General features: G+C 60.2%; 5 protein-coding genes across 5 annotated transcripts; 2 read left to right on the forward strand and 3 right to left on the reverse strand.

Moving 5' to 3' along the window:
• Nucleotides 1–4539: 4539 nt before the first annotated feature.
• On the reverse strand, nucleotides 4540–5160 carry A1Q1_07049 (uncharacterized protein; the record flags this gene model as incomplete). Its single annotated transcript, XM_014327298.1, has 1 exon — nucleotides 4540–5160. The coding sequence occupies one exon, from the start codon at nucleotides 5158–5160 to the stop codon at nucleotides 4540–4542; it is 621 nt and encodes a 206-aa protein (XP_014182773.1).
• An 89-nt stretch (nucleotides 5161–5249) lies between these two features.
• A1Q1_07050 (uncharacterized protein) lies at nucleotides 5250–8718 on the reverse strand (the record flags this gene model as incomplete). Its single annotated transcript, XM_014327299.1, has 5 exons — nucleotides 5250–7222; nucleotides 7260–8166; nucleotides 8243–8335; nucleotides 8398–8571; nucleotides 8614–8718. 5 exons carry the CDS (start codon nucleotides 8716–8718, stop codon nucleotides 5250–5252), a joined length of 3252 nt encoding a protein of 1083 aa, XP_014182774.1.
• A 308-nt stretch (nucleotides 8719–9026) lies between these two features.
• Nucleotides 9027–10443, forward strand: A1Q1_07051 (mtochondrial processing peptidase; the record flags this gene model as incomplete). Its single annotated transcript, XM_014327300.1, has 3 exons — nucleotides 9027–9128; nucleotides 9189–10341; nucleotides 10391–10443. The coding sequence occupies 3 exons, from the start codon at nucleotides 9027–9029 to the stop codon at nucleotides 10441–10443; spliced, it is 1308 nt and encodes a 435-aa protein (XP_014182775.1).
• Nucleotides 10444–13719: 3276 nt separating this feature from the next.
• Nucleotides 13720–14161, reverse strand: A1Q1_07052 (uncharacterized protein; the record flags this gene model as incomplete). Its single annotated transcript, XM_014327301.1, has 2 exons — nucleotides 13720–13767; nucleotides 13814–14161. 2 exons carry the CDS (start codon nucleotides 14159–14161, stop codon nucleotides 13720–13722), a joined length of 396 nt encoding a protein of 131 aa, XP_014182776.1.
• Nucleotides 14162–15533: 1372 nt separating this feature from the next.
• Nucleotides 15534–16729, forward strand: A1Q1_07053 (isoprenoid biosynthesis-related protein; the record flags this gene model as incomplete). The annotated part of the gene is made up of 3 exons (XM_014327302.1): nucleotides 15534–15668; nucleotides 15751–15888; nucleotides 15938–16729. The coding sequence occupies 3 exons, from the start codon at nucleotides 15534–15536 to the stop codon at nucleotides 16727–16729; spliced, it is 1065 nt and encodes a 354-aa protein (XP_014182777.1).
• Between the last annotated feature and the right edge of the window lie 109 nt (nucleotides 16730–16838).

Genomic DNA, 16838 nt, shown 5'->3' on the forward strand with positions numbered 1-16838 from the left:
AACCGAGTGAGGCTGGATCTTGCGGATCAAACACGAGGGGCGCCGATCGGGGTCCTTGAATGATTCGGATGGGGGACCGAGCGCCCGTAGCAGAGGTATAGCTCGTGACATCACACTGTCTTCCTCGCAGATACCCTCCCACTTTGAACAGTTGCATACCTTCGGTCTGTTCCAATCAGTCGCTCTTCGTCTTCGATCACGGACGCCTTTCGCAACCAGAACCCAACAATGTCGACATCAAGATATCGACCCGAACAGAGATTGGCTCAAGGCTGGATGGCTTTCGACGTCAACTTGGTGTCGCTTCTTCCTCGGACCCCGTCCTATTGCAATGGTGTGATGTGAGGGGTGGGAGCAACCCGCCGACTCTTGCTACGCATCAGGCATACTCGGGCGACCTATAAGAGGGAAGAGGTGAGTCCCTCCCAGAGCTCATGGCCAGTGACAGGAGAATCCCTCATGCCCAGCACCTCACCACACATCTCCATCCCGCGATCCTCGCCGTCCTTCGACGTCGAGAAGCATGCCCCCGTGCACCTCCCCGCTCCTTACAACCCGCGGGCTGTCTGCACCACTCGCCAGGTGAGCTCTGCTCCCTGATCCTTGCTCCTCCATTCCTCGTCTCCGAGCTGACCGCAGCCCGCCCGCCCTTCGCGAACCCATCCCCACTCGGCCTCGTCTCCTTTGCCAACTCAACGTTTCTCATCTCGCTGATCAACGTGCAGACACGGGGCATATCGCACCCAAACATCGCAACGGGCATGGCGTTCTTCGTCGGCGGGCTTGCGCAGTTTGTGTCGGGTGTTTGCGAGCTCGCCACGGGGAACAGTTTCGGCATGACTGTATCGTGCAGCTATGGCGGGTACTGGATGAGTATCGGGCTGCTGTTCTGGTAAGTCAAGGTGAAGCTCGACTATGAAGAGCTAAGTCTTCCTGGCAGAGCTGACCTCAGGCCCTCGTCTGGCATGATGGCCGCATACGAGACGCGCGAGGAGCTGAACACCGCCCAAGGGCTGTACATGATGGTCTGGTTTGTATTCACTGTCATCATGACAATGGGCGCTGTACGCTGCTCGGTTGGACTGTTCCTCGTGTGTGAGTCACACTCATCGTTCAGCTCCTTCGCCAGTAGACGTAGCTGATACCAGTCTTCGGCCTTGCGCTCATCTACCTCCTCCTCGGCATCGGATATCTCCTCGATACGGTCGCGGTGATCAAAGCCTCAGGCTACGTCGGCATTATTACAGCATTCATCGCGTACTACACTGTCGCCGAAGTGCTGTACAAGGCGAACGGCGTCATGGCGCTCTATGTGAGACAGCGGTGGTGTCTCGCTGACCCCAGAACCCCGTCGTCATGAAGAAGCGAGAGTGAAAATGCCCTCCTGCTGACATTCAAGTGCTCCGAAGTCGTGTTAGAGTGTTGTAGCATGCATCTGTAGCAGTGTGGACGAGTGAATGTATCTTGTGTGTGTCTTGAACGTGATCGAACGGCGAGGAAGGCCGATTGCGCCACGGGCCGCGATTTGCCACCACCCCTGTCCAAATCGGGCAACCGGGTTCATGACGCAGCTAAAGTTGAAGCGCGTAGCCGCTGACAACGAGAAACACACCATCCACGCCTTCCCCCCTTCTGTCCCCTTTCTCATGCCCATCGCGCTCGACATGACCTCGCAACTCGAGAACACGTCCGCGATCGTAAGCTGCCCAAGTCAAGTCTAGCTAACAGACAGCTGGGAGAGTACATGCTGAAGGGCTGGACGCTGACGGACCTGCACTGCGACCAATGCCGGTCCACGCCGCTGATGCGCGAGCCCGCGGGGCAGGCGCAGGCGGCGGGGCGTGCTCCGATCCAGTTCTGCGCGGGCTGCGACGGACGGCCAGACGACCACCAGCAACAACAGCAGCAGCCGGAACGGCCGTCCGCCGTTCTCACACCGGAGAGCCCCTCGACGCCGCCAGCACACAATGCGGCCGTAGCCCGCGCCGACCCCGACGCTGCCGCGGATGCCATCAGCGAGCTCATGCTCAAGGGCTACTCCCTCCTCGGCACGAACTGCCCCGACCCCGCGTGTGCCGGCATCCCTCTCGTCGGATACCCGAAGCGCAACGGCGAGGCTGACGGACGCCGCCTCTGCGTCTCCTGCGGCACGCGCTACGTTGACGAGAAGGACGTCGAGTCGTCGGGATTACGCCTCAAGCAACCCCAGCAGCCCCAGCCTCAGGCGGCGTCTGCCCCGGGATCGTCTGATCATCCCCCGCCCGGTCTGCTGTTCGGCTCTGCTGCGCCCGCGCCTTCCTCGACTGATGCCGGGAGCGAGTCGCCCCGCAGCCGCATGCGCCGCGAGATGTACGAGCAGGGAGCGGCCATGAATGCCGCGTTAGAGAAGGCGCAGAAGGAAGCTGAGGAGCGACAGAAGGCGGCGGCGGACCCGCACAACCCCCAGAACGAGCAGGTCATCGGCCCGATCTCGCAGCACCACTACCCCGAGGATGAGCAGCTGGTCGGTCCCGTCACTGCGCAGCCGTGCCTCTCGAAACAACACCGCTTCGACTTCAAACCACGCCGCGACCACCAGCCACTCACGCCCGCCCTTCGTCGCAGCCGAGCATCGTGCGGATGGTGACGGCAAATTTCGAGTCGTCTTGATCAGCTCTGGCTCTGTCGCGAGCGTCAAGATCCCCCTCATTGTCGACAAGCTGAAGGCGCACAATGTCGAAGTTCAGGTCGTCGCAACGCAGGCGTCTCTGCACTTCTTCGACAAGCACGAGGTCGAGGAAGGTGGCACGAACGTGTGGACGGACGAGGACGAGTGGTCCGACTGGAAGAAGATTGGCGACCCGATCCTGCACATTGAGCTGCGGCGGTGGGCTGACCTCATCGTTGTCGTTCCTACGAGCGCGGACATGCTCGCCAAGCTTGCAGGGGGCATCTGCGACTCGCTCGCGACGTCGCTTCTCCGCGCTACACCTCAGACGACGCCAGTCATTCTCTGTCCCGCGATGAACACGGTCATGTATGAGCACCCCCTGACCTCGCGACAGGAGGCTTTCATCCGTGCCGTCCTGGGATACTACATCCTTGGTCCTCAGGCGGGCGGTAAACTCGCATGCGGCGACGTCGGTGCCGGCAAAATGACAGAGTGGACCGAGATTGCCGATGCCATCATCGCCGCCGGTGCGACATTCAGAAAGTCGGGCGGAGACAGCGCCAAGCTCGCCGCTGCTATCCGCAAGGGCACCGTTGAGGGGCTGCCCGAGCTCGAGCCGGTCGACGAGGAGCTGCTCCGTGTGGAACTCCCGCAGAAGACCATCTTCGAGGCGAGCTGGAGGCAGGCGTCGTCGACGAAGGGCGACACCCCTGCACCGGCGCGCAGCGAGGCGGCAACATCGACTCGCCGCAGGCACCACCATCACCGCCACGCCAGCACTGCGAGTGTCGACAGCAGGCGCAGCACGAGCTCGCAGCCCTCAGCGATCAGCACGCTCCTGCAGCCGCTCATCATGGTGCTGAAGTGGTGCATGTTCCCCTTCCTGTTCGCCCTGCACGTCCTCTTCACGATCTCCTCCATCGTGCTGCGTTTGTTCCAATCCTCGCCTCCGTCTCTCCCGGAACTCGAAAAGCCCGCGCCAGAGCACATCGCGCTCATTCTGGTTCCCGGCAAGGGCGACCGTCGCGAGACCGCGGAGCGCTACGTCGAGAGCGTGCGCCGCGCCGTTCAGTGGGCCGCGGACTGGGGCACTCCCGTTCTCTCCATCTGGGACGGCGAGGGATACGGTGTGCGCCACCACGGCGCGATCAGCGCGAGTCTGCTCAGCCTTCCGCCCTCCCCTCCCTCGTCTGACGACGGGGAGTATGAAATGCGCACCGTCCGGGGCGTGCGCGCCGACGGCACAGCGGACATGGGCGAGTCCTCGGTCCTCGAAACAGTGTACGTGAACACGGCCAGCGGGCCCAAGACGGTCAACGTCATCTTCCTCCCCCCCAGCGCCGGCGAGGTCATCACGCGTCTGACGCAGCGCTATGCGTCCGACGGTGTGCCGCCCGACAGCGTGACCGAGTCCCTCCTCGACAACGACATCAAGGCCGAGCTCGGCCTCCCCAGCGACCCCGACCTCGTCATCGTGCACCACCTCACGCCCCCCGGCTTCTTCCGCGGCCTCCTCCCCCGCCCCGCGCCAGAGCTGCACGGCTTCCCCGCCTGGTCCCTCCGCATCTCCGAAATCTACCACCACCCGCCCACGCTGCCGTTCTACGTCCCCTTTGTCGGCAGCTTGCTCCAGAACTCGCCCCTCGCCATCTTCCGTAAACTCGGCAACGTCTTCCCGTCCCGGGACGAGGCAGGCGTGTTGAACGAGCAGGCGTGGGAGGGCGCGCAGAACGCATGGGAGCGCGTCGAGCAGCGTCGTGGCAAGTAACCAAGCAAAAAACTAAAAGTACATAGACGCCCCGAGTAAGAGGGCATGCACATTCCCTGTTTAGATCTTTGCATGCAATCTATCAAATCTACTGATACATCTCAAACAATGCGAATGCTATCTACTGATTCAGAGTCGCGCTGGCCGCCGCGAGAGCGCGGAGAAGGCGCGCGTTCTTCGCCGCCTTGAGTTCGGCGGCGTCGTCTGCTCTCCGCTTCGTACCCTTCTTGACCTCCTTTGGCGGGCTCGGCGGCAGGGGGATGTTCTTCGCCGTGATGAGATCAGCCGCAGCGCCAGCGCGAGCGATCTCGCCAATCGCGCTGTTCGCGACCACCTCGAACTCTTCAGACACTCGGTCGAGCACGTTACTGACGGCGTCGGCTGCTTCCTCGCCCTCAAGCCACTGCTCTAGTACGAGCGACTGCGGCACGAGCGTGCCAAAGACCCAGGCACCCATCGCCTGCAGCACGGGCACGAGCGGGAGCGGCTGTCCTCGTTGCAGTGCGTGTCGCAGCGGGCCGAGCGTGAGCGCAACGTCCCGTACGCCGTACGATGAGAGATAGTCGTCGATCTCGCGCGCGACCGTCGGCAGGTCACCAGTCACCTTCGGTACGGGCTTGATCTCTGGCGGGTCGTATGTTGACTCCGGATCGACGGGAACCTCCTCGATGGCGTCCTCGATTGTCGGGGACAGCTTCCCCAGCGCTCCGAGCGCGGCAGCGAGCGCCTGAACGCCGAGCATTGCGTTACCCGGATGCCGCGCGAGCGTGTGCCGTGCAACGTTAACGACGCGCTGCCACTTCGGCTCCGTTCGGGTTACGGCGTCTGTTGTCAGCTTGCGGCAGAATCTACTAGCTTACCTTCCATCGGGATCGCGACCTGCATCTTCCGAGGGTCTTCAAGAATAAGGCCACGGACGGCCTCGGCGAAGCGGTCGTCGAGCTCCTCGGCATCCTCCAAACTGACGGCAGCGACGCTGTCGAACTGCTCAATGTTCTGCTGGATGCCCAGTCTGCCAATCACGTCGTCGAGAGTCTCATACTCCCAAGTTAGAATGAGGAGAGCTGTCCGATAACGGCCGCGCTGCTGCACAGCGCCTGCCGCCGCATCTAGACGATCGCCGGCATCGTCCTGGTTCATGGACCGCTGGATCGAGTTGATCGTGTCGAGCGGCGCTTCAAACACGTACAGCCCGGTGTTGGAAGAACCAGGCAGCTCTCCGTGTACGTCTGCGACGTTGAAAGTGAAGTCGATGCCGTTGCGGTGATACACCTCCGTGGGCGGGACGAACTTGCTCTCCAGCCAGTCGCGGGCCTGCGGTGCTGCTGGCGTACCGGCGTGCTCGGCTGAAAGAAGCACCGTCTCCCAGATCGGAGCGTCGTCGTTGGTGGGGCGCAAATGGCGAGTGACGGCCTTGGCAATCGAGTTCATGAAGCTGTGACTGGCGAAAAGCTGATCCTTTGTTTTCTCCGCCTCGTACAACTCCATGCCCATGTCGAACTGGTCCTGCGGCACAGTCTCGATATCGGCGACTGACCAGGAGGAGGACGTGGCAGTGTTGATTTGATACGAAGCAATAGAGCGTGCGAGACCCATTCCTCGGAGTCTCTTGACAGTCTCCAGGCGCTCGCGCTCCGCCTTCTCGCGCAGAGTCTGCATACGAGCCGTCCAGCTCCGCCAGTGCTCAGCGATTTCACGGGTCAGATGTCGAACACGTTGCTCGGAGTGGTACACGCTGTACGAGACCTCCTCAACGCGTTCGAGCAACATTCGCTCGAGAGTAAGGTCCGCATAGCGCTCAATCACGGCGCGCCGAGCAACCTTGGCGTCCTGGTACGCCTTTGCAGATTCCTGGACCTTTACAATCTTCTCCAGACTCGGTTTCGCCTTGTCAACAAGAGCGGAGACCACGGAAGTGATGAGCTCATCGGCCAGAATGGAGGAAGCGCCTCGGAAAAGCTGTCGAGAAGCCTTTATCCGGTCAACCTCGGGCTCTGCCCTCCGTCGACCAAGGGGCGTAACAGCTTTTGGAGGTGAGAGTGGTTTTATCGGTGTTACCGGAACTGTGGCCGGCGCAGAGCTCTTGAAGAAGCTAGGCACTGGGGTAGAAGAGACAGGCGGCGTAGGTGTGGTAGTTGGGGGAGCAGGCTTGTCGAAGAATGAGGGAATCTTTGCCGGTGCCGGTTCTTTCGCCTTTGACGGTTCAGATGGCGTGGAGGGGGTTCCGAAGTTGAACGATGGAACGGGCGGCTTCGGCGGGGCGGTGTCTGGCTTCTGGAAGAACGAGGGCACAGCGAGACCGCCAGTAGACGGCGGCTCCTTCGGCGGCGGTGGTTTTGAGACTGGAGCTGGTTCGGGGGCTGGGGTGGGTGTGGCGGTTGCGAATCCGTTCGTGGCCTTGGGACCGAAGACTGAGCCGTTCGCCGCTGGGGCTGGCGCCTTCTGGAACGCACTGCCGGAAGCGAAGGCACTGCTGGGGCCGAATGCGCTTCCGGACGAGAACGCACTGCCCTGTCCGCTACCGAAGGCAGATTTGGCTCCGGTTGAAGACGGGAAGGCGTTAGATGAGGAGGGAGCGGATGGGATTGATGGCGCTGCAGGGGTAGAAGAGTGCATCTTCTTTGGCTGGTAGACAGGAGCAGTCACGCGGAGCGAAGAGGGCGCTGAAGAAGGCACCATCCGGGCTGCGGGCTTGCCGTCCACAGATACACCACCGGCACCATTCACAACATCCGCGTACGACGCGGAGCCCTGCTTGTCCGTGATCAACTTCCATCGGCGAGTAAACGGCGCATCCTTGTTGTCTGACTGTTAGCTTCCACAGACCTCTCCACAGCCTACCATTGTAGCGGGTCGCGCGGTTAATGAGGGCACCGACGGGCTGAGCACCGTCCCTGTACACCTCAATGTTGAAACGCTCAACGACCGCTGCCGATTCGTCGTCCGGATTCTTTGAAACTGGGATGATGTCGTCCCACGCCGTGTCCTTGTCCTCTTGCTCCTCTGCTCCGATTAGGGAGTCCATCATGTCCATAAGAATCATCTTGCGTTCGACAATCTCGCCTTGCTCATTGCGTCGGATCGGGTCGCCCTTCAGTTGCGGGTACGTGCGGGTCAGCGCGCGGATAGCGCTTCGACGCATCTCCCGCAGCCGGACCTCGACCAGACAGGATAAGAGGAACGGCACGTTCGGTTGCTTCAGTAGGCGGATGAAGCGGGTGATCAAGTTGGCACCGTACTCCGAGTTCAGCTTGGAACCTTCCTTCTGCGAGTCAAAGTTGCGCTGAGCTGCCTGCCGAATCTGCCAAGCGAGCTGGACGATCGGGTGGTCTAGGATCACAGCTGGGAGCTCGGCAGTGGGAATCGATACCGACTTGTTCGCGAGGTCGAAGATCAGCATGTAAGCCCGGAACTCGGGCTCGTTCGGGCAGGGCATGTCGAGACCCGTTTCTTCTCGTCGGTCGTTGTAATGCTGACGGAGCGAGGTGAATGCACGACCGAGTTCGGCATTGTCGATGTGCATGTCAACGTTCGAGCCAGTCTCCTCCTGGAGCTCACGCAAACACAGAATGTGCCAGCGGGCAATGCGCTCGAAGCATGCAATGGCTTCTTCGTGACCCCAGGACGACTGAATGGCAAACTCTTTACGAATCGCACGAGTTCGGTCTCGAATGAAGCCCGCCGTGTATCCAAGGGCTCGTCGGGCTGTTGGCGGTGGGGGGTTTACGGCGTTCGGATTGGCCGGAGGCTGGATGTGCATGACTTCATTGATGAGGTAGTCGAGTGACCGCTGAATGTCAGCTTGGATTCGCTTGTAAACTCACAACAAGGGCAGCAGGAGTTCGCAGGTCGGAGGGAAGGATCGCAGCTTCACCGTGTCCAGCTCCAGCATCTGATCGCGAGTAAGCTGCGACGGCCTTCGCATGGTCCATTCGGCGATTCGGGAGCTGCAGTTAGCTAAATATCACTCATAGCTTACAGCTTCGAAGGGATGAATCTCCTTCGTGTACTCGCGGAACTCGGTCTCGTACTCCGAGCACATCCGCTCGCAAGTGCCGCGGAGGTCGATAGCAGCATCGAGGTCGGTCTTTCCAGACGTAATCAGGCCCTGCTCAATGAACGCCTTGCGCTCCTTGATTCGCGCCTCCTCGAGCTGTCTGTTAGCTTGACGATGGTTAGATGCACAGCTACGCACCTCCTTGTATCGGTTGCCGGGAAGGACATTGTTGAATCGGGCAGCACGCGCCGCGAGACGGCTCTTCTTGCGGAGCTCGTCATCGCCGTCGGGATCGCCGTTCATCGGGAAGGAGTGTGCGGCCGGGCCTGCCTAGCAGACTCGGCTCGCTGTCGGCTGGATGTCGAGAGGGAAGGGAGGTGCGCGACCACAACGGAACAACAAGGGGTGACTTCAGACTTCCTCGCGCGCATGTATCTCGCGCGAGAGCGAGCGTCATACACACTGGCTCATTTGGTTCCGTCCCTGAAGCGTTCATCTCGGCCGGATGGATCACGTGAGCGGCTTCGGCGATCCTACTGGCTTTTCCGGACCGTCGTCACCTACGACTCACCGAAGGTCCGACGCTGGCTAATCTCAACATACCCCTTACGATGCGGCCACCATTCACGAGAACAGCAGGCTCCCTGCTCCGCCGTCAGGCTCCGGTCGCGTCGTCTTCGCTGCTGTCGAGGCGGGCGTACGCCTCCGCTGCTGTGAGTTTTCTCCGGTTTGCCGATCACTTGCGCGATTTCTGACTCGAGCTGACTTTTCAGGCCGCCGAGGTGCCCGCGCAGGTGACGACGCTCCCGAACAAGGTGCGCGTCGCGACCGAGAACATTCCGGGACACTTCCACTCTGTGGGCGTGTATGTCGACGCTGGAAGCAGGTACGAGAGCCACAAGTCGAGCGGAACGTCGCACCTCCTCGACCGGCTAGCGTTCAAGAGCACGAACAAGCACACCGACGACGAGATGACCGTGCTCGTCGACCGGCTAGGCTCGCAGATGACGTGCTCGTCCTCGCGCGAGACGATCATGTACCAGTCTACCGTCTTCCCTCAGTCGCTGCCGCTGGCGCTTGAGCTCATGTCGTCGACTATCCTGCACCCGAACCTGCTCCCCGAGGAGCTCGAGACGCAGAAGGACGCGGCAGCGTACGAGATCCGCGAGATCTGGGCCAAGCCCGAACTCATCCTCCCCGAGATCCTGCACACTGTCGCGTTCCGGGACAACACGCTCGGCATGCCGCTTCTGTGCCCCGAGAGCCAGCTCAACGTGCTCGGCGAGAAGGAGATCCGCCAGTTCATGACGGACTGGTACCGACCCGAACGCATCGTGGTTGCGGGCGTCGGCATGCCGCACGAGGAGCTTGTTGAGCTGACGCAAAAGTTCTTTGGCGAGCTCCCCGCGCCCCCGACGACTGGTCTCCCGCCGGGAGTCAGCCCGGACTTTGCCCAGCTGGCGAGCGCCCGCGCAACCTACACTGGTGGACAGGAGTACATTCTGAAGCCAGAGGAGGAGTTTGTCCATCTCTACGTTGGCTTTGAGGGTCTCGGCGTGCACGACCCGGACATCTACGCCCTCGCGACGCTGCAGACGCTTCTCGGTGGTGGTGGCTCGTTCTCGGCCGGCGGCCCCGGAAAGGGCATGTACACGCGCCTGTACACGAACGTCCTGAACCGCTACCACGCCGTCGACTACTGCGCCGGTTTCCACCACTGCTACGCCGACAGCGGCCTGTTTGGTATTGCCATGAGCGTCTACCCCCAGTTTGCGCAGAGCGCCGCCAACGTCCTCTCCCACCAGCTCGACCTCCTCACCCGTCCCCAGAAGGGCGGCATCACGCAGATCGAGCTCTCCCGTGCCAAGAACATGCTCAAGAGCCAGCTCGTCATGGCCCTGGAGTCGCGTCTGACCGCTGTTGAGGGTAAGCTACTCAGGTCGAATCCAAGCTGACAACAGACCTCGGTCGCCAGACCCAGATTCACGGCAAAAAGGTCCCCGTCGAGGAGATGTGCGCGAAGATTGACGCGCTGACCATTGAGGTGAGTGTTGCTCGACTTGGCGGGGCTGGATCGAGCGCAATACTCGTCCAGGCAGATTGTGTACAATCTGCGTGGCGCATTCTTGCCCGCTAAGCTTTCGGACACTTGACGAGGAAGCTGACATACAGGACCTGCACCGCACAGCGACGCGCGTTCTGCGCCCGTCGTCGCGCACCGTGCCGCTGAACTACGGCCTGGGCTCCGGCGAGCCGACAATCGTCGCACAGGGCCAGGTCGAGGGACTCGGCGACGTCGCGGCGACGCTCAAGGCGTGGGGTCTCGGCCGCCAGGCGTACTAGATAGAAAAATCTTGTTGTACCAAAGGAATAGATGCAGCATTCACTTCTTAGACCAGAGTGCCACGCACTGGGCCGTGCCTCTGTTGCGTAACCTCCACTCCGGTTCTACCTGCAAGTCCGACCTCCACCTCTGAAACTGCGTGCGCCTCGCTGTTGACAGGAGTGCGCGTCTGACTTTTTCCAAACCCTTTGCGGGTGGAGGAAAGTGTCGACTTCTCAAGTCACATGACTGCGGTATTTCATGACGTCTCGCCACTACTATTTCGTTGGAAAAACGTGGTGGAGCAAGTCGACGGCTCCCCGGTGGCGGCCGACCCAGTCAGTATCTGGTCCGATACCGGTGTTCAATCGGTGCAGAGTCGGATCGGGCGAAGGCTGAAGTTGACACAGCCTAGGCCAAGACTCTGACCGTGCACGATGGCGCCCAAGTGGGCCATGGGCCAGACGAGCCAAACTACGCACGGCGCATCTGCCTGTGAACGAGATCGTGAGACATGCTTCGAACTGCGACCTGCGAGCCGAGGGCCGTTTCGGAGGTCTTCGGAGGTTAGTGGTGAGAAGAGAGTGTGCAGGGATGAGAAGCAGAAATGTGCGAGGACGGAGTACCGGTGTCAGCTCGTCAGTTGTCGATCGAGAGTGGGATGCTGTCCGCCAGACCGCCAGTTCGCCGGTGGTGGAAGCGATGACATGCGGCGTGATGCCATAATGCCATGCGAGCGGCCGAGGGAGCAAGGGACGAGATCAGATCGGCCCGTTCACCGCTGTGTCGCCTCGGCGCCGTATTACAGTCGTTGACACAGACACGTATTGAGGGCGGCACAGCACGGCATTACAGGTTTACAGATTGATGGTACTCGATTAGTGTTTCCGACGCTTCCGAGTAGGGTGACGCACGAACACACGGATTTCCAAACCATGGACTTGCGACCCGAGACCACGCCGGCCGATTGGGGATGAGAGATACCAAATCGGCAGCGTGCTGAATTAGTAATGGGACTGCCCGGAGGCGGCATTTCACGTTTCTCATGAATTCGATGTGTGAGCTTAACGCAGTACTGACGCGTCTGCCTAACGCTGGGCGCTGGGTGAGAGCTGGGAACAGGAGCAGAGGCTCTGAAGCGAGACTAGACCCAGGTTAGGAGAGTGGGCCGGCGGCAGCCCCCCCACACGGTGACATCCCGACCCTGAAACTTGCACCCGTGACCTCGGGTCCCCCCGGGGCATCCCGAACGGTCGCACAGCCGAACCGTCTCTGGCTCTCTTGGCCTCACACGCATCCTCTCTTCCCCAAGCTTCAGTCACCCGAGTCACTGCATTAGCAGAGTCACACTAGTCACGAGTTGTCTGCATTTGTTAGAGTGAACGTGCTCATTTCCCGTAGTCGAGAAATGTAACAAGAGTTATTGCCCAGAGGAGCATCGCCGCATTCGCCGATCCAAGAGACCAACAAAGCGACTGGCATACCGCCCCCTTTCCTCCCGTTTGCCCTTGCGCCTGCTCCACGCCCAGACACCGCCTGAGCCCGCCTCGCTTCACTGCAAGAAGAGACAACTGTCAAGCCGCTCGCGGGCCGCAAACAGGAACGAAAGTACACACGAGACGAGATCGGCGCTGCCCTGCTTGGGACTAGGTTGGGACCTTACTCGACCGCCCCTAAAGGCCCCTTGGCTCTCACGCCCGCCAGCGCGCCAGCCTTTCGCCTCGGCATCGGCACTCACACGTCTCCACATAAGCAAGTGGCCAGCAGAGACCGCAGGAGACGTTATTTTCGAGCCCACCAACCCTTACTCCCCCTTGCTCTTGGTCGTCATCGCCTTCCCTCTTTCTTCGCCAGCAGTAAATTTGTTCATCTTCACTTTCTTCTTGTCGTCTTGTCCTTCTGGTTCGACTACGCGTTGACCACCCACACCCGCTCGCACGACAACTCGCCCTTCGCCCCTGTCAACAAGAGGGCTTAGCGCGAACTCCCCTCTTGAATCGCCCAAGCCGCGCAATTCGAACGCGGCCTTCTAAATCAACCATGCACCCCTCGTCAAGTCTGGCGCCACGCATCTCCAGCCTGATCGCGCGCGCTACGCGGATCAGCCCCCGCCAACCGGCGCTCGCGGCAAAGGTCTTCGTTGTCGAGGTGAGTAAAGGGGTTGGCCAGGTGCCTGCCCCCCACTCTTCCAACACTGTAGTGGCGGATGGCGGACCGAGCCTCCACATCATCCTCGCGCCCGCACTTCCTTTTCGACTTTCCGATCGAAAAGAAAGATGCATCGGGGATATGGATGCGGGCATCCACGGCACAACCAGCTCGAAAAGTCATGGACGACATAGCTGACACCACAGCACTCGGAAACACACAACGACCGGCCGAAACGCTTCACCCTCTGGTCTACCTCGAGGCGTGAGGGGCGGTTGCCGGCCCCAAACGTCGAGTGGAACGACCATCTGCGTATGGTGTGACAACCCAGACATAGACCTCTTTCGTCTTGTTTCTCGCCTCGTCTCGCTCGAGTCGTACCCTTTAGACAGTCTCCTCTCGTCTTCGTTTACATCTTCTTCTCCTCGCAGAATACACAAGAGACAGAAGTTACAGAGCCCCCCTCAGAAGTCAACTGAAAACCAAAGTAATCGTTACCTATCATTGTATATACACCCCCACGAAACCTCGCCAGGACACAACCCCCTAAGAGCTGTACTTGTTCATGTCAATTTGATACATTATCGCTGTCCGGTCCGCGAGAGCCGCGGTGCAAAGAAACTACTACAAATTAACAGACACCGGTTTACACTTGGCGTTCTACTGGAATGCCTCTCATCGCCGCCTGGGTGTCGGCAGGTTGACGACTGGTGATTCTGGTGCTCCAAACATGGGAGCGCATTACTTCTCTCCTCCCCTCCTACTCCTACTCCATTCTCCCATTCTCGGCTCAAACTCCCCTCCAACCTGGAACTTGACGCCCAAATAGACGCCTAGTAGTCATCATAGTTGTCGTCTTCGCCTGGAGTCGCGTCTGACCGCTGTTGAGGGTAAGCTACTCAGGTCGAATCCAAGCTGACAACAGACCTCGGTCGCCAGACCCAGATTCACGGCAAAAAGGTCCCCGTCGAGGAGATGTGCGCGAAGATTGACGCGCTGACCATTGAGGTGAGTGTTGCTCGACTTGGCGGGGCTGGATCGAGCGCAATACTGCTCCGGGCTTGGCTCGCGCTTGCCCCAAGTGCCAATGGCAGGCAGCGAGTCGGGGGCGGGCACCTCGTCCTTCTTGCTGTCCTTTGCGGCCGCGCCGCGCCGCCGGCCGGGCGTGTCGGCCGTCGACTTGCGCCGCGTCGCGGTCGCCTTGGGCTCGACGGGGTCGGGGATGCCCTCGACCAGCTCGCGGAGGAAGTCGAACTGGTCAGACTTGTCGATCATTGCTTTCCTGTTTGTCAGCTTAAGACCGTGAGGAGCAGCAGCTGAAGGGCGGGGCGTAAAGAGCACGAGGTGTCGAGAGAAACAAGGGGGCAAGGGGCGATCACGCCGATCAAGGAGGTCCAGTCACCCGCCAAACATCCAGTCACCTTGACCGGGTCGGGTGGCAAGGAAGCCATCCCCAAGGTCCCTTCCCTCACGAACCAGACCTCCAACTCCTGTGACCCCGTCGCCAGTCGCTTACTCACAAGTGGTACGGCACCATCTTGCGCGATCCGCGTTCCCGCGCCTCCTTGGCCGTCTCATCGATAAGGAGCTGGAGGAAACACTCGAGCGACTTGGCTGCCTGTTAGCTCCAACGGCGATCTGGGAGCTTACAGATCATAACGGGCGTCGCGCTCGCGAGCTTGCCGACCTCCTCGTCCATCTGCATGATCTTCTTTATCCTCGCCTGTGATGTCAGCTTAGTGCAGTCACTTGCGAAGCTGTGGCGTGCGCTCCGGGTTGCACCGTTCGCCTTCTGTGTCCGACAGCCCGCCAACTGTCCTTTCCCACAGAACGGGGGTCTTCCTTTCGTTCTTTCCAAACTACGTCGAAGCCCACCCAGGTCCTTCTCCGTGTTCCAAACATGCCAACGGGACGCCTTTGTTCCAAACATTCAAACGTCTCGCACGCAGCTCGATACTCACGACAGGAAACTGCATGTCAGCTGGAACCGGGGCATAGGACAACTCACGCGTGACGTCTTTGATCTTTTGTTAACTTTCGGTGGCATTGTGTCTGCGGGTTGTGCGGTGTGGATTGTTGTTGCAGGTTTGTTGTAACGCGGGGCGAGGCAGCCGATGACGCTTGATATATGTCTCTGTACCGCAGGAAGGTTCAAGTTGGAGGAAACATTGCGCGCAGGGGGACCCTGAGCTCGAGACTGAGGAGCGAGGTGCTTACCACGTGAGGCCAGATCACGTGCTTTACTTATCGGCTTTCCTTAATGTGAGGTTAGTGTCCAAGTTGTAATCTCCATCCTAATGTCGAGTTTAGCCCGATGAATAGGCTCGCGGCTGATCTCCGGTTCAGTTGACGCTAGGGTGGAGGATGATCCGATGATTTTAGTCCCGTACCTCCCTAATTTTGGACGCCGCGTCCTTTTCAGCGCGTCGATGACTGGTCAGGCCGGGGCTGGCTGTCGCAGCGCGCAGGCGCCGCGCAGATGCGCCCATCGGGTGTCTCGTCTATGCGTCTGCCCTGGCTCGATCCCCTATTCCCTATCGTTCGATTCACCTCCGGCCACGCGCGGTACACTTGTATTTTGCTGGACCCGTGATCGCGATATCTATATCTCTCGTTGTTGTCACTCACCTTACTCCTAACGATCACCATGGCCGACAAAGCTGCTGCCAAGGCTGCCGCCCGCGCCAAGTTTGAGGGCGTCTTCGACACCATCGCCGATGAGCTCCTCGCCTACCTCAAGGGCGAGGGCATGCCTGCCGACGCCATCGAGTGGTACAAGAAGGTTGGTACATGAAACGGCTGGAAAATATCGTTATGTGCAGAGATCCTTCGGACGACTTGCGATGACAGTCGCTGACGCACAGAACCTCTACCACAACGTTCCCGGCGGAAAGCTGAACCGTGGTCTTTCGGTCGTCGACACCCTCGAGATCCTCAAGGGCTCGGCCCTCACCGACGACGAGTACTTCCAGGCCGCGCTCCTCGGCTGGTGCATCGAGCTCGTGAGTTTCCGTGCTACGCACTCGTCCAATCTGACAATGCCAGCTCCAGGGCTTCTTCCTCGTCTCTGACGACCTCATGGACGCCTCGATCACCCGCCGTGGCCAGCCGTGTTGGTACCGCATGCCCGGTATCGGCAACATTGCGATCAACGACTCGTTCATGCTCGAGGCCGCGATCTACTACCTGCTGAAGAAGCACTTCCGCCAGCAGCCGTACTACGTCGACCTGCTCGAGCTCTTCCTCGAGACGACGTTCCAGACCGAGCTCGGCCAGCTGATCGACCTGATCACTGCGCCCGAGGACGACGTCGACCTGTCCAAGTTCTCGCTCGAGAAGCACCACCTCATCGTCGTGTACAAGACGGCGTACTACTCCTTCTACCTCCCCGCCGCCCTCGCCATGCGCGTCCACGGCATCAAGGACGAGGCCGCGTACAAGGCTGCCCTCGACATCCTCCTCCCCATGGGCGAGTACTTCCAGGTCCAGGACGACTACCTCGACGCCTACGCCCCGCCCGAGGTCCTCGGCAAGATCGGCACCGACATTCTCGACAACAAGTGCTCGTGGAACGTCAACACGGCCCTCAAGCACGCTACCCCCGAGCAGCGCCAGATCCTCGACAAGTACTACGGCAACAAGAATGACAAGGAGGCCGAGGCCGAGGTCAAGAAGATCTTCTCGTCCGACAATGTCGACATCCCCGGCCGCTTCGAGAAGTACGAGGCTGAGAGCTACGACAAGCTCAACAAGCTCATCGACCAGATCGACGAGGACAAGACCGGCCTCAAGAAGCAGGTCTTCACCTCCTTCCTCGAGAAGGTCTACAAGCGCCAGAAGTAAAGCGCTCCTGTCATCTTACACGAAATCTTAATTTCTTGGGATCTCCACGCATGCATCTAGCATATCTATAGATTAAGCCAAAGTCGCATAGTCCATGAGATCGGTGGTT

The sequence above is a fragment of the Trichosporon asahii genome, assembly GCF_000293215.1.
Source record: "Trichosporon asahii var. asahii CBS 2479 unplaced genomic scaffold scaffold00009, whole genome shotgun sequence".
NCBI lineage: Eukaryota > Fungi > Basidiomycota > Tremellomycetes > Trichosporonales > Trichosporonaceae > Trichosporon > Trichosporon asahii.